Genomic DNA, 17,689 nt, shown 5'->3' on the forward strand with positions numbered 1-17,689 from the left:
TTTCTGGTTGGTTTTTAAAATTCTCTTCACTGGTCATATTTTACTGTTTCTTTATATGCCTGGAAATTTTTGACTGGATGCTAGACATTGTTATTTTACCTTATTGATGACTGAACAATTTTGTATTCCTTTAAACATTCTTGAACTTTGTTCTGGAATGTAAATTACTTGAAAACGATTTGATCCATTTGACTCTTGATTTTTTAATCCTCATTAGGAGAAACCACGACAGTGTTTATTCGAGGAACAGTTTTTTTCCACTATGGAGACAAACCCCTCTAAGTACTATATCTGATGCCCATGAATTAGAAGGTTTCCATTCTGGGTGGTGGAAACTGGAATTACTCCTAGCCCTGTGTTAGCTTTGAGGATTTCCCCCTGTAATCCTTTCATATAGTTCTTTGCCCAACTTTGAATAGTTTCCTCACATACAAGGCACAGATCAGTATTTAGCTGAAGATTCTAGGGGGATTCCCAGCAAATACCTGTAGGTCTCTCTTCTTTAGAATTTTGACATGAGAACTCTGGCTGCTTTGCCTCTCTGGACTCCCAGTTCTGTCTCCTCAAGTCAAGATGTCCACTGGGGTCCACCCAGGTTCCTCCTCCCTGGGCCATGGCCTGGAAACACTCCTGGCAGTAAGCAGGGTCAATTAAAGGGCTGATTCATTTGTTTCCCATCTCTCAGGAAACACAGTTATTATCTTATGTTTAATGTCTTAAAAATCATTTTCTCCACATATCTTGCCCTTAAAAAAACTATTTCAGGTGGAAGGGTAAATATCATCCCTGTTACTCCATCTTGGACATAAGTAGTTTTTTTTTAAGACCACTTTCCCCCACCCTAAACAGAATTCCTGTCCTTCCTATGCTTCTAACACAGTTACACCATTTTTGGGGGTTAGATCTAAATTCAGTACCTACATTACATTGATTATGTAAATGTCCTAGATAGCTGAGACATAGTGTTTACTATGATTACTTTTAATGTGCCACTATTTTGTTTATAATTAATACTTGTCTTTGTTTTTAATTTCTTCTTTTTATATACTTAATCTAATACAACTCTAAACTCTCATATAATTAATACAGTCTAAATAATGCAACTCCGAACTCAGTTCCAGGGGTAAATCTCCTCTTAATATATTAAAATATCTCTGTTTTGTCAATTGAATCTACTTGAAGAATTTTCTGACCTACTCCCGTGAGAACTGGTTGCTCTCTAAGCTCAATGTCACTTGGCGTCTCTATTAGCCACTATTATGAAGATTCCCTCCTCTCTCATGTTGATTTCCTGTTTCAGGGATCTTAATTCTCCTCTTTGTTTTCTCTTAGTCTTGTAAATTGCATTCCCCAGAAAGGGAATACGGGAAGCATATCTTCTGAGGTCCTGCATATCTGGAAATGTCATTATTCTGCCATTGCCCTTAATCAAGACTTTTGCTGATAGAGAATTCGAAGTTGGAAATAATCTTTCCTCAGAATTATGAAGTTACTGATACACTGCTTTCTGGATATCAGTATTGCTCCTCACATCAAAATGAAAGCTGCAGAGGATCTTTTTTCATTTTGTTCACCGCCTGACACATAGTAGGTACTCAATAAATATTTGTAGACTAAATCATGTTCAGAAGCCATTCTGATTCTTGATTCTTTGTATTTCAGGATCTTCTCTTTTATCCCTAACATTCTACAAATTTGTGAAAATGTACCCTGATGGGTATTTTAGTCCATTGTGCTGGGTAATCAATGAGCTCTTTCAATCTGAACACTTATGCCTTTTAATTCTGGATAATTTTTTTCAATAATTTTATTGATAATTTCTTACCTTCAGCCTTAACTGTTTCTGGAATTCTTATTATTTATGATGAAACTCCTAAGCAGCTCCTTAATTTTTCTCATCTTTGTACTCCAATTTTCCTACCCCATGACTCCCCCTACTTTCTGGGAGGTTTCATTAACTTAATCTTTCAATCACGTGTATGTATTTGTATGTCATTTGCATACAATTTCTAAGAGCTCTTATTTGTTCCTTGAGGTTTTTTAACATCTTGTTTTTGTTTTATAGATGCTGTCTTCTCAAACCTCTCTAAAGATATTAGTAATAAATCCCACGACCCCTACCCCATTTTCCTCTTCCCATATAATCTTTGTTTCCAAGTTGCATTTTTTTTTTTTTACTTTACTTGTTTTGGGCTCTGTGTTCCATAGTAAATGCTTTTCTCAAACGTCTGATGGCCTTGGCTGTCTGATCATTTTCAAAAGTTTGGTATTAAAAAACTGAATGGAAGCTATGTGCACCCAGGTGGGTATGTGAAGACTATGGTCTTTTCTAAAGGGGAATCTGTCTGGGCTGTTTCAGTGGGAGTCTTTACTGTCCACAGCTTTAGGTCTTTTCTCTTGGGCTAGTCAGAGTCCCAGGAGGAGACACTTAGAATATGCCTGGAAGGTATAAACCTGCCTGCCTGCCAGCCAACATTTTGGGAGTCAAGTATGTGAGTTAGAAGAAGGCTGTGCTTCTCAGGTTTCAGAAGAAATGTTGATTTAATCTCCATGTTTCCGCATATAATCCCTAACTCCAACTGTGCCTCATGTTTCCTCCCCTCCTCCACCCCCTCTAATCCATCCAGATACCCTCTAATTTTACTCTCTCCAGGGAATAAATCTGTAGTGCTCTGCCAGGAGAGGGGAGGGGCAGCAGCCTGGCTGCTGAGTTGGAAAAGAGACCTGGGGATCTAAGCGTGTCTTACACAGATTTACAACAAATAGTCCTTAACTCTCAATTTCTAGAAGGGCTTAATACTGGCAGTTTCTAAACGTTTTGGTGATTGTATAGCCTCACGATCTTCTCTGTTTTCCCCAACGCTAGCTTATGATTCATTTTTCCCTAGGTGGCTAAATTAGATACCATTCATCTCTCTGACTTCCACATTTTTTATTTTATTTTTCTTTCCATTTTTTTCTTACTCTTGTTGTCCTTGTGAGTTTCTGTCTTCTGAAAAACACTGTTCTGTTGTTTTAGTTAGGTTCTGTGAGGAAGCTTAGCCAGCCATGCATTCAATCTATCTTTAACCAGAAGTTCCTCATTTATGTTTAACTTAATTTGTCTTATTATTTTATCTCTGACTTTGAAATTTATTTCTGGAATATGGTTGGGCCTAAATAAATAAATTTCTATATAGAAGTTATTAACAGTACTGTGGTTACTTCTTTAGTATGAGTTGATAAATAATTTCCATTCTTTCTAAATTTTAACATTAGTAAATTTAACATTTAGTAAGCCAACATAAGAGACTAAGGAAGATCATCTGGTAGAATCCTTATGAAAATCCTCATGGATAATTTAAAAATTTTTCTAAACTTGCCTATATGGACAACTAAAATTTCTTCTGTTTTATTTTAATCCCATTTTCCCTCATCTAGTCTTTGCGGACTCAGGAAAAACAAAAGTGGTAAAATTTATACAAACTCTGCAAACATCAGAAGGGAATATAAAAGTCAGCCCAAAATGTCTAGACCAATTCATTTCAGTTCTTGTCCTCAGTATATCAAAGAAATAAAAGCTAAAAAGAATTCTAGAGTAAATCTTTAGAGAAATTATTCAAAGAGGACGTGCATATATGAGAAATAGAGAAGCAAAATGTAAGAGACGGGAAACTAATACAATAAATGATGTGGACAACTGCCGTTCCCTGCCTCCTCCTGTGTAGTTGCCAGGCAGCAGTGTAGGGGACTGAAGTCCCCTGGTGGGTGGCTCTAACTAGGCTAACTCAATCACAGTGATCCCATTGCTCATCAGTGACTGACTGAGGCATCTAGTGTGTGGGCTTCCCCTGGCCACTGGGTTTGGTTAGGACTGGGCCAATGACCTACTTAAGGCAAATGAGATATGAGGGGTAGTTTGCTAGGATCTTCTAAGGAAACTTGTTAACAATCCTAAGAGAGAACCACAGAAAGAGATGGCCTCTAGTACTTCCTTTGAAGACTAGAATATATAGATGTGAGGCCAAGGGATTCCGTGGTCTTACTACCAATCTAGGGATAAAGCCATCCCATGAAGGAGGATAGCCAAGTGAGAATCACAAAGAAATGGAGCTGTGGCTACTGAATTCAGCCTGTCTTAAAGTTCAACCTATCTGAGACCTGAAGTTAAGTGAGTGTATACACGTATTTCTTAAACCAGTCTGAAGTACCATCTATTATTTGCAGATGAAAGCATTGATACCAATAACCATGGAGACTGATATAGATATTTAACTGAATGATGAGCTCTATCTTAAAAAGGTCAGAAAAGAGAAAAGTATATTAATTTTTATTGAAAGACATATACAATGATTTTAAGGGTTTCTACACAACTAAGAGACAACACTCTTAACAATGGCAAATGCAGGAACATTCTCTGCAAATGCAAAAGCCTTCTTCGTGTCTCCGTTTTGTTCACAAACTAATAAAGAATCAGTAGAGAATTCAATCTTAACTGTGTAAAAGTTGAATTCTGCTATGCTATCCAGAGCAGTGTTTCCTAAAATGAGTCTGCTGACCTTTTGGGTTGAACAGTTCTCCAATGTGAGACCATCCCACACATTACATGTCTAAACCCAGCACTAAAAGACTGATCGCATGCCTGGTTATTGTGACAATGAAAATTCTCCCTCATTCACTTATCTTAAGGTGGCGGTACCAGCCCCAGGTGAAATCACTAATGCTGGGGAACAGATGCACAGGATAACCTCTGAGAATTTCTTCCTTTAACATCATTTAAAAATCACTGAGTCTAAGCTTTTCATATTACAGATAAGGAAACTGAGGCCCAGAGCAGCCATACACTGTTTCAACGGTTAAATAAGTGTTTTCACACTGTTTAAGGGGAATGTTAATATTAACCAACATTATTTTTTCAGCAAGTTTACATGAAATGTTTCCATGTCACATACCTGCAACATGACAGACAATACACTGACATGGCAACACTACAGGATCTAGTGATAAGAGTAAAAGAAAAAGGAGATGTATTGGCATACTTCTGTTTTCAACTATTTATAATCAGGGAAAAAAGGAATATCATCAAGACGTTTATCTTTCACTCTGCAAATGTTTCTTAGTAACAATAGTTAATGTTTTTGAGCAAGGAACTGTGCTAGGCACCATGGCCCTTGTACTCACAGAATGTCAATAAAATAACTAACTACTTACGAAATGTATGTCATAACTATGTGGTGACTAGTCAAGAGCACAGACGATACATCCTAAAGGACTTCAGCTTTTCCACCCTTTGCCAGAATAATTGAGAAAGGCTCCACTGTGAAGGTGGGACTTGAGAGTCTCCTTGTCTGGTGACACAGAGAGAGGGAGGAATAGTCACCAGAGCTCATGGGAAGAGGCTACGCAAGGATGAGCAATGCCCAAGGAAGCGAGAGGTAGGGTGGAATGGAGACTGTAGGGGGAAGGGCCCTACCTAAATGAGTCATGGAAAGTGAATGGCAGGCTGAGAAGCAGACCACAGATTGAGAAATGTGGATCATACCTGGCAAGCAATGGAGGAGAAGCTACTGATAGTTCTTGAGTCGTAGCAGAAAAATAAAATAAACATTTGTAGGGGATTGGAAGGTTGAGTGAAGTAAGAAAACAAATACTTGCAGTAATGGATAGAGTACATACCTGAAATGGCTTATCTGATTTTCTAAAAGGGAAGAGAGTCTTTCTTTTATCTCCTCAAATCTCTCTTTTTCTTCCACTGACACAGTTCCAATTCCATCAGGCCTGAAACAAATCAGAATCAGTAATTTATACTGACAGAATCTTTACTTTTAAATATTTAATATCTTCATATATATACATATTTCCTTGAAAAATCCAAATAATTAAGGTATACATATTGCTTGTGTCTACAGTAGAAATTTACTGGAGACATTTGCAGCCATTTGCTTTGTATTTTGACCTGGAATGAATGGAAAGAAATTATTCTCTTTCAGACAGCCTTCAAGGTAAAAGATTACAATAAATATTCTCCAGATCTACAGAAAACAATGACTAGTCCTTGAGAATGGCAGTAAAAAGTGTTTTATAGTGGTACCAAACATTTGATCATTAAATGAATACCCCTGAATGGAACTATTACAAAAAAATATACTGAATGCCAGCTAAAATGTCTTAACTGCTTCACTCTTCCAAATAAAAATTAAGCTAATGTGAAATTGGAGATTTAATTTTAATTGCTGTAAGAATCATAGAAATTTTGGATACATGAAGTGGTTTACTGCCCTATTTTATTTTTCTGGTTAAATATGTAAGCACATAAAGCAAAATAAATATTTAGATTAAAACATATACAGAAAAGACAGACGAGCTATGTTTTTTAATCAAGATTTAGCGTTTAAGAAAATATCCCTATGGAATAAATGTAAGTTTTCATTACGATTTTTAAAAGTAGCTGTGAAGACTGAACGGAAATCTCCTTTTACTTAGGTTAAGATTGAAAATACAAAATATATCTAATGTCAGGAATTTAGAATTTATTCTGTACCAATCTAAGCATCTGGTTGTATAGCAATCAACTAAAATTTTGAAGATATAAATTTTATATATTACTGTCCTTAACACAGAGAAAAAGATATTTTAATCTCATATTCATTTCAAAATCTGTTTATATATTTCAACAAAATGAATCTTTCACATTTGATAATTAACACCAATAATCTCTTCCCATATTAGCTTATTTTTCTAAATATTATATTTTAATTCTCATCGACTCATGTATTTATCATTCCAAATTACTAATTTTTAATATTTATGCATAAAATAGGTAGAAATGAGGGTTATGAAAACAAAGAAAAATGAATGCTTAAAGTAACTCTCCCAACAAGATTTCTATTTGATGCTCTCGTTGTTTTTATATATATACATACATACATATGTGTGTGTATATTTTTGAATCTTGTAAACTAGTCAATTAGGATAAAAGCAATTAATTTTAAAGTTATACCTGAATCAAATGACACAAAGACCTTTTATTCATATCAAAATGTCATTTAAGTCTGAGAAGTTTCTTCCAGTATAGAGTAAATAATTTATTTCGGAATCTCACATCCTGCTGGAATTTATGCTTTGAAAACATTACTTACAATTATATTTCTTCCCTAAATAGAGAAACACAATTATTTAATTTTGGCAGAATAATACATCAACCCCATTTATTCCATCAGAATGTGTTTTGAATGTTAACTGCAGAAAAACTAATAGCAAAATACTGGTCTTTCAAACATTTTTAGGAAGGAGAAGAGAAAGTCTAATTTACAAACTACAAAGCAATGAACTATGAGCTAACCCCAATGTTTTATAATAGTTTAACAATGGAATTTTTCACATATCACTTCAGAGTCAATTCCCATAAAGCAATGATAGCACAAAAATCACATGGTAAACTACGAACAAGTATTTACGACGATCACAGAAGTTCAACTGGAGAGTTCTATATAAATTATTAAGTTGGTAATTTGGGCATTCAGACAAAACTTATAACTATGTTATGTTATTACAGAGAGAGCATAAAAACTCACACCACAAAGTTGCAGGTTGGTTATTTCACTAAATAAACCTATGCAAACTTGACGAAAAAGAGCAAAGCACTCATCTTTATTGTTCTGATGACTGACATGGCCCTTTGGCTTTGCTCTCTGACAGATACCAACCACACGGTTACATCTGAGTGAATTTTACTGTTTGCTCCAACTATCAAAGCAGATTGTGATCCACAGTGACAGAGCGAGTCGTCCTGTTAAATAACTTCATGGGGCACCTCGTCTACCTGACAGGATGCAGCCAGGGGTTCAGGCGACGAAAAGTGAGAAAGGTAAGTCAGGGTAATGCCACTTGTCAACCTTCACTAAGATCAAGACTGTTATACACAGTGCGGGGCTGTCATTTTCAGTGAGTTCATTACCATATTAGGTACACAGCTGACAGGTTAACTACAACATTTAATGTTTTGGACTAGCCCTTATTCACGTGTCTTTATTTTAGTGTATAGACAAGACTATGTACTGAATATTAGGTATATGAAGTGGCCTTCTATATCTAAATTGTTGGCAATTCTGCTGCAGTCAAGCCTAAAAGTAATAGCTCTTTCTAAAATTATTCTTTCAAATAAATGCAAATACTTCCTGTGTCATCAATATCTTCCTTGTCATGGTAGTTATTAAAACAAAGATAATTCTAAATATGCACCTGGTACTGTGCTAGCTGTTTTATATGCATAACAACATAGGATGCTCACAGAAATCCTTTCTCTAGCCTCCGAGAGAGGAGTTGCTGAAGCTCAGGGACTCAGGGAGGCTAAGTTGCTTCCCCAAGGTCACACGGCAGGTATCTGCAGGAGCCTGACCTTCAACCTAGGTCTCTTGTATTCCAAAGGCAAGGCTTTTAGCGCCCATGCCTCATTCTCTTTCCCCTATCTTTTCACAGAAAATAATAAAGAGCAATAAAAAGAAATCCTTATTAAAAAATGGAAACCATATCTGAGAAGCAATAATGGTGGAATTATTTTAGATATACTTACTTGCATCAAACATTTTCTATATTACTTGTATAAGGCAGAGAGCCTAAATATCAATAAAATTTAAAATACCTACCATTGAATCAGTGATTCAATTAAAAAAGACCTTAACAAAGGCAGTCCTAAAATTTGCTCTGTCATACATTTACAAAATCTGGACTTGCAGAAGCCTCGAGAGAAACTTAAACTAGTCACATTTTATGAACGTTCATCTAGTAGACTCAGGGTAATAGGGATTTAAAATAGCTTCATAAGCTCAGTTTACAAATGAGTTTCTGTCAGCTATCCCTTCAAAGCATGCCCAGAACTTGACTCCCCTCACCACCTCTACTGCTGCTCCGCTGGTTCCAGCTGCCATCAGTCCTCCCCTGGACTCCCCTCACCACCTCTACTGCTGCTCCGCTGGTTCCAGCTGCCATCAGTCCTCCCCTGGGTATGGCTGCAGTCTCCTTGATCTCCCTCCTCCAGTCTTGTCTTTGTCAGAGTATTGGCAACACACTATTGTGAGCCTTTTTCAAGCATGAGTCATACCCCTAACAATGGTACCACTCCTTGTAAAAGCCAGAGCCCTTATAATGGTCTACAAGATCTTATGTGATCCCTCTTCAACACTCACACTCTAATCTCCTCTACTCCTCATGGCAAGTCTCTCCATTTCACCCATGCTAGCCTCCTAGCTAGTCCTCGAACATAGAAAGCATGCTCTGCCTCAGGACCTTTGCATGGGCTGCTTCCACCAGCACACTTATAATGGTCTTGAAGACCTTATGATTCCCCTTCCCCACACTCACACTCTGATCTCCTCTCCTCCTCATGGCAAGTTCCTCCACTCCACACACCCTGGCCTCCTAGGTAGTCCTCAAACATAGGAAACACGCTCTGCCTCAGGGTCTTTGCATGTGCTGTTTCCACTGCTAGGGAGCTCTTTCCCTAGGCACAGACACAGTTTGCTCACTCACTTCCTCTGTATCTCTACTGACAGTACTCAGGATTATTGAGGTTATCTTTCTAACCATGTGACGTAAAGGTGTAACCTCCCATTCCCCCAGACCTCTTCTCTTTTAAAATGCTTTATTGCTTGCCATTGTACATATGGCTGTCATCCAACAGGGATATATTTATTTGTTTACTGTCTTCCTCCTTTGTGCTTACCTCTAGTGCCCAGAACAGTGGCAGGCATATTGTTGATGTTCAATACATAAACGCTAAAGAAATGAACGGATGAAATATAGAACATAGAAATATCAGCTATATAAGATTATAAAAATTCATGAAGTAGTAATATCACAAAAATTAGTATAATTGCTTATTAGTATTAATATTGCATAAATTATTTGGAATGTTTTTATCATATCACAGATAAAATAAGAAATGTTTTGAAAAGCAAACAGAAGCATGAATTATAGTTAAGTATTCAGGGTAAAAATATCTCTAACAAAAGTTAGCATGTATTTACACTTAGCAGAAAATTTTTATTGTTTACTTGCCATTTTACTTATTAAGGAAATGATTTGCTTTAAATCTTAAAATTAGAATTTTTTTCTAGAAATAATAAAAAAAGAATAATGTCCTTTGACATTGATAAAAACGTCAAATGATAAATTGAAAAATTGATAAAAATGTCAAAAATGATGTTAAAATGTGGTTATTTAAAATTCTAACATAAAAGACCAATTTTCTGATTCAACATTAATTGGGGTTTAATTGTACGACTGATAAATATTTAAGTGGTTCCAAAGAGAAGTAAGGGTATTCTCATGTGTCAAGATTTAATATTTTCATTTTTCCTGGGGCCTGTAGTTACTGAAGTTACATGATTTCAATAAAAATAGAGTATTCTATGAAAGAAATTTAAGATATGAACAAATTATAAAACAGTTTAATAATAGATGCAGATCTTTTAATTACAGATATAGTCAAATAAGCTATGACCTGGAGCTTCCTTCTGGTATTACATAATAAGCAACTGAACACCAAACGCAGTTGTGTCTATGTTAATTATACTTCAAAGAGTCTTAAAAAACAGAATTTATACAATAGAACCTTCTGCCACCGAAGCTTAATGGCCTGATCTTACATCTGCCTATGGGTCACATTCTTTTTTCATAGAAACCATCACATGTGTGTGCACTCACACACATACACACAACCATTTTTGAAAGGCAGATTCATCCAGAAAACAGTTCCTATACAGATTAAGGCCAATCGAAATTAATTTCATTAAATTCCTCTATAACTAAGGGATTTTATAATTTGTGCTATTCATCGATTTGGCAGATTAGGCGTTTTAAAACAAACAGAATCCTTTACACATATTGGACACCTTGTCCCGATTACCAATGCCTTCTCTCAGGAGTGCAACATAATCCTAAAGTGGGAAAGATGTTTTTAAAGGACGACTCAGGAACAAGAGGGACAAACAGTATTACTAATCTATTTTCGTTTATCTTCCATGGGTTTTGGGGTAGTTCAGATAAGAAATTAGTTTCTATGAAAGTAAAGAATGACAACATCACAGTTCAAGAAAGATCTAAGAGGAAAGGAGTATAAAACTGGGTTGCAGACATTTGAGTAGAAGAGCCGGTATCAATGAGAGAACCTGCTTCAACATTCAGATATGGACTAAGCTGGTCGCTTCGCTTTCCCTGGTTAACCAGTTCACAATCCACACATTTTATAGCCTTTTTTTCCCAATATAATACAAAATGTCAAAGGCCTATAAGACCAATAAAAACCAATTTTGGGGGGCTGGCCCCATGGCCGAGTGGTTGAGTTCGCGTGCTCTGCTGTGGGCGGCCCAGTGTTTCGTTGGTTTGGGTCCTGGGTGCGGACATGGCACTGCTCATCAGACCACGTTGAGGCAGCATCCCACGTGCCACAGCTAGAAGGACCCACAACGAAGAATATACAACTATGTACCAGGGGGCTTTGGGGAGAAAAAGGAAAAAAATAAAATCTTAAAAAAAAAAATTGATCATTGATGAGCATTTTTTTTAAAAAAAAAACAAAAAACCAATTTTGGCATACTTAATATCCATCTCATCTGGGTAAATTTGAGTAAAGAAGACTTGCTGGCTGTCAAACACGTTTTAAGGAACAATAGTCCTGTGACAAACTCCATCAAAAAGGGTTAGACAGCCCAAGTATTTTTGGGACAATACCAATCGCGAGACCTTGTTGGAGGTTCATAGTACAACCCTGGCATATTAAGGAGTCTGACAAGCCTGACGGTAAAGAAACCTGTTTAACTTTGTTTAAACAGCAAGTCCCAAAATTATGTAGCCATTATATCTCTCCACAATTCCCACTTCCAAAGCATCATTTAGTGCTCATGACCATTTGGTCTATTACTTAATGAAAACTCTAACATTTCCTATAGTTCTTTTCTCAATCACGTCTATCAGGTGGACAGATTCTAGACATGTAGGGGATAAATGTGTCCTGGGCTTTATAACGTCTAGGAGTTTGCCTATTGCCTGGAACAGCATGCTCAGGAAGCTTGTGGGTTGAATAAGTGCACCAGGAGTTAACAGTGTATAGAAAAGACTGGCAAATTGATGAGATAGATTTCCTTCACTCTTCCCCTTTAATGCCCGCCTCGCTCCCCAACTCATCAGGGAAGTTGGTTCATCCTGCCCGTTTGGTGATTTGGGGTAAAAGATATTTCACAAGCAATGAGTGGGCAAATGACAAAGTTCACGGTGCTTTTGAGTTTCTTATAGGCTTCTTGCCACCTGCCCTCTTCTATGAGGAACAGATGACATCTTAGCTTCCTCCAGAGAAAGTGAGAAGGGGAGAGACAGCAGAGGGTGGTATTTCTGAATTGTCAATTCTGCCTGCAGCACCACAGGTGAAAGTCACTTTGCACTTCGTGTATTTCCCACCATATCCATTTGTGAAGAGAATAAAAAGGAGACAAACACACAGCACAAGAATGAGAAATGTCAGAAGATGAGGGAGCAAACAATCTTTTATTTTTGTTCCCTAACCTGTAACCCCTTCCATTGTTTCAAACAAAATCATATGTCATTTGGATGGTCATATATTACATAATCAGTGTCCTTGAACTTCCCCTGAAATTTTAAATATCCAAAAGAAGAAATTAAGTCACCCCCCTATATGTTCACTGACATACAAGAAATAGATTTTCTATGGGAAAATATTTTGAAAAATAAAATTTTAAAATCATATTCTTCTCTTTTTCCAAATACTCTTACCTCCTAATCCTTTCCTTATTTGAATTTCCTACTGCATTCTATTTTCTTTGGAGGTTTTTAAAAAGAGTAGACACTGGTACAAAAAAGCTATAATCTGACTCTATGAAGATATGTGATCAGGTGACTTAGTTTCTATGTTAAGGTCGTGATGGACAGACAGGCTAAGGACAGCTATCAAGGTGTTTGATAACTGGCCTCTCCTGGAACCAAACTAAAACCATTGCTGCACACAACTCTAGAAGTCAAGAAAAATAAAATATCAAAAGGATTTAAAATAAAAATAAAGAGAATTAAGGTTGGCAGTGTTCTCTGATATAAATATCGCCTCTGCCCCATATCTAATGTTATTATTTTAAAAAAATAACGGGTTTTTCAAATTAAAAGACTATGTACACATCATAATTTGGGAGGAGGAATCCAGGAAAATAAAGACAAAAATTAAAATTTCCTTAAATGTCTCAATAAGAAATAACAGGTAATACCATTTTCTAAATGTAATTCCAGTCTTCTTTCTATAAATCTATAGATATATTGTACATTCTAATTTATAATTTGATTCTTTTAATGAAGTATAAACATTTTTTCACATCATTTAAATATCCTAATAAATGCTTTTTAATGAAGTATGATGTTTCAATATGGATATACCATAATTTATTAAAATACCCTTTTGGTAGAAATTTAGACTCTTTCATCTTTTTCCTACCATAAATACTGCTGCAATAACTAACCTTATACTACATCTTTTTAACCCATTTCTGATTGTTTCCCTGGGATAAATTTCTGAAAGAGTATGTTAGATTAAGTGGTGCCATAGACTGAGCTGTGTCCCTTCTGAAAATTCATGTGTTGAAGTCCTAACCCCCAATGTTACTGTATTTGGAGATGGGGCTTTTAGGAGGTAATTAAGGTTAAAAAGGTCATAAGGATGGGTCACTAATGTGATAGGACTGGTGGCCTTATAAGAAGAGGAAAACGAGCTCTTTCCTTCTCTCTCCATTATGTGAGGACACAGAGAGACGGCAGCCGTCTGCAAGCCAGGAAGAGAGTCCTCCCCACAGCCCGACCATTCTGACACCCCGATCTCAGACCGCCAGTCTCAAGAATGGAGAGAAAATTAATTTCTCTTGTTGAAGCCACCCAATCTATGGGATTTTCTTATAGCAGCCTCAGCTAAGACAAATGGGATCATATTTTCAGACATTTGATACATATTGCAAAACTGCTTTTCAAGAAAGTACTTATGAGCTTACACTGACCAAGGTACATGAAATTATTAATTTCTCTGCAATCTCATCAACTGTAGTCTGTATCATTTGTTATAATCATTTTCAATTTTATACACAAAAAAGCATATTTCATTGTTTTAATCTATTAATTTCTATGTTGTAAAAAGACACAATCTTGCTGGTTACATACGGTCTTAACATGGGCCATAAACATCATTACATTTGATTCATTAAGAAGATTTAATTGTGAACTCTCCTAATGAAGTCCCTTAAAATGTCACCTATAAAATTGTAAACAGATGCTCCAGTGTCATTCATTTACTTACTGAACAAATATTTATCAAGTACCTGCCCAGGTCCTGGGGATACAAGATAAGCACCACAAAAATGACTCCTGCCCTAATAGAGTTTTTAAGAGGGAAAGGCATAAAAAAGAAAACTCAGTAAGTGTACAATTCCATGTAAGAAGGACAAAAGTACAAAGCTCTGATACAGTTTAGATTTTCAGGGAAGGACTCAGTTTGGGACAATATTTAAGCTGCGATGTGATGGATGAGCAGCGTTAATCTGGTGGAACCTGAAGCAGAGGGGTTACAGAGAGGGTTCCAGGAGGTTCTCCCTATAGACGTCCAAATATTTTTTTCAAAATGCAAATTCTATCATGACTTCTCCTAGTATAGTGAACTGATTTACACCCCCAAAATCTCTCTTTACTACAAAACACTTCAACATTGCACAAATTATAGAAAATATACTGGTAAATGTTGTGCTGCACTTATAAGAAAGGAAAAAAAATTCTCCTAAGGGCAGGAAAATAAATAAACGGGGAGCTGAAACCACAGTTGGGGTGAATATGAACATCAGGGCTGCCTTGGGGGCAAATGTTGAAACCAAGGAGGCTTTACAGCCGTGTTCAAGGGAGGGCACCACTGTGTCAGAGACCTAATCTGCATGGGCTGCTAAACCTGAGATGCCTGCAACAAACAGGACCCCTGACTGGGCTATACTGTCAGTGGAAGGACCGGCTAGAGAGAACCAGCATGCTTGCAAAGGGGAGCCAACAAAGAAACCTGTCTGTTTCCACAGCATCTAACAGACCGAGCGAAAAAGAGTCTTTCCAGAGAACATGCACCACATGCCTGACCTCGTCCAACTGAGCACTATCTGTGCAGTCAAGCAATCTCCAGATGGAAAATAAAATAGCTCCAGCAGCAACCCCAACACCAAGTAAAAGCAAGAGCAAATCTCTTTGGAAGAAAGCATTCTCAACTCAGGCCTTGTCGAGTTTCCACAGATTAATTTCAAGTAGATGTGCTTACTACAAAAAAATGCTAGCTGAATAAGAAAAGTAACCATGGCAAAAACGCAGGCAGAAAGAACAGATGTAAAGACCTAGAAAATTTAGTTATTGCAATGATCAGAATATAAAATAACTAACTATGAAAGGTCTAAGGAAACAAAGAGGGGAACAAAAACCAAGAAAGAAATAAGATATGTTCAGAAATGACCAAATGAATTTAAAAAAGAACCAAGTAGAATTTCCAGAACTAAAAAATTTAATAATTGAAATTAACAATTCAATGAGTGGTTTAAAAAATAGATGTCATAGCTGAAGAGGGAATTGAGGAAGGAGAGAAAGGGTTGGCAAACTACAGCCCATCATCTGTTTTTATTAGAACACAAGCCACAATCATTTACTTACATATTGTCCATGGATGTTTTTGCACCACAGCAGAGTTGAGTAATTGTGACAGAGATAATATGGCCTACAAAGCCCAAAACATTTATTATGCTTACTGTCTGGCCCTTCATAGAAGAAGTCTGCCAAGTCCCAAAGTAGAAGATAGAACTGAAAATATTACATAGAATGCAGCAGGAGAAATAAGTAGATAGAATATATATTACAGACTTTAAGAGATAGAGAAGACAAAATGCCTAATATATGGGCAATTGGAGTTTTAGAGAAGAGCAAGATTGGAGGCAAGACAATATTTAAAGAGATAACAATATTCCAGAACCGATGGCAAACATGGATCTTCATATCCCAAGCAGGGTAAATTTAAAGAAATTGGTGCTTACCCAATGTTGAGTCAGGTGGATCAGAAATCCACAGTAATCCCAAATAGAATACACAAAAAGAAATGAACATGTGGATACATTATAGTGAACACAGACAAAAAAATAACCTTAAAACTATCCAGAAAGAAAAGACAAATTCTCCTCAAAAGAATGGTGATTAGATTGCCAACAGCCTTCTTAATGGTAACAAAGGAAGTCAGAAGTAAATGGAGTATAATCTTCAGAGCTCTGAGAGAAAATAATCATCAATCTAGAACTGAATACTAGCAAAATTTTCCTTCAAAAATGTGGACAAAGATAATGCCCAATAAAAATTCCCTATCTACAGGTACTCCATTATAGGAAATTGCAAAGAATGTACTTTAGGAAAAAGAAAAATAATTTCTAAATCTAAGCAAGTGTTTAGCATACTAAATATAATATCTAATTTGTAAGATTAGAAAACAAACAAACAAAGATACAACTAAAATACTAGATAATATAACCATGCAAGCCAGGAAGGGGGTGACTGGAATGTTCTAAGGTCTCTGAACTCTTTAGAGAAGGAGAAACTTGCTGATTAGCATTAAGACTTCAAAATTTTAGCAACACATATGGTAAAATCTCAAATGTTGGAACATTTAAATTATTGAGGGGAAAAAAATAGAAGAAAATAACCTGGATGAAACAAAAAGAGGGCAAGAAAGAAACAAAAAGCTTACAAACAGGAGCCAAAAAAGAAAGGCCAAAATAAAATGGTGGAAATGAACTTACTTATCTCAATATACGTAATAACTGTAATTGGACTAAACTGATTAAAAAAACAGAAATTGTCATATTGGATAATTAAATCAAAATGTTAGTTTGCTATTTATGAGACACACTAAAATAAAGAAATATAGAAAGAGTAAAATTAAGAATAAACATATATCAGACAAATACCCAAAAGGCTACATTAATAACCACATGAAAAAACTTTAGTGCGAAATGCATTATTAGTTACGAAGAGATAATTGCCATTCACTGGGAAGATTTAACAATTTTAAACTTGAATTCACCTAATAAACAGCTTCACAATATACAAAGCAAAAACTGGCAGAAGTAGAGGGAAGAAACCACCAAGGCAATGGTAGCTTTCCACTCACTGTGGTCATAATAACATAGATCAAACAGGCAAAAAATCAGTATGAGTTTAGAAGATTTGAACCACACAACTCCTGCCTGCCCTACCCAAACTATAGAATATACATTTTTTTTCAACCAACATGAAACATAATATTTGACACATACTTGCCGTAAAGAAAGTCTCAAGTTATGAAGAATCAGTACCATATAGATTACATTCTCTGAACATAGAGAAATTAGGTTAGAAACCAGTTCTTAAAAAAATAACCAAAAAAACTTCACTTTCTTAGAAACTTAAAAATATAAATAACCCTGTGTCAAAAATAAATTACAATGGCAAGTTAGAATTACTTAGAATTTTAACCAAATATTACATAACAAAATTTATATATGTGGGAAAGCAGTACTTAGTGGGAAACTTATAACCTTAAATGCTTATGTTAGAAAAGAGGAAAAGCTGACTAGTAATTAGGTAAACATCTAACTTAGGAAGTTAGAAAAAAATAGTCCAA

The 17,689-nt window shown here is 36.0% G+C and overlaps 1 protein-coding gene across 10 annotated transcripts in view; it reads right to left on the reverse strand.

Annotated features, from left to right (window-relative positions):
• Positions 1-17,689, reverse strand: part of CADPS2 (calcium dependent secretion activator 2) — a 496,507-nt gene that overhangs the window by 117,929 nt on the left and 360,889 nt on the right. For all 10 annotated transcript variants that reach the window (XM_044759580.2, XM_044759476.2, XM_070512671.1 and 7 more), the window contains exon 14: positions 5,656-5,757. In XM_044759580.2, the coding sequence (XP_044615515.1) occupies positions 5,656-5,757 (102 nt within the window). The remainder of the gene's footprint in view (positions 1-5,655; positions 5,758-17,689) is intronic.

This window comes from Equus asinus, chromosome 1, assembly GCF_041296235.1.
Source record: "Equus asinus isolate D_3611 breed Donkey chromosome 1, EquAss-T2T_v2, whole genome shotgun sequence".
In the NCBI taxonomy this organism is placed as follows: Eukaryota; Metazoa; Chordata; class Mammalia; order Perissodactyla; family Equidae; genus Equus; species Equus asinus.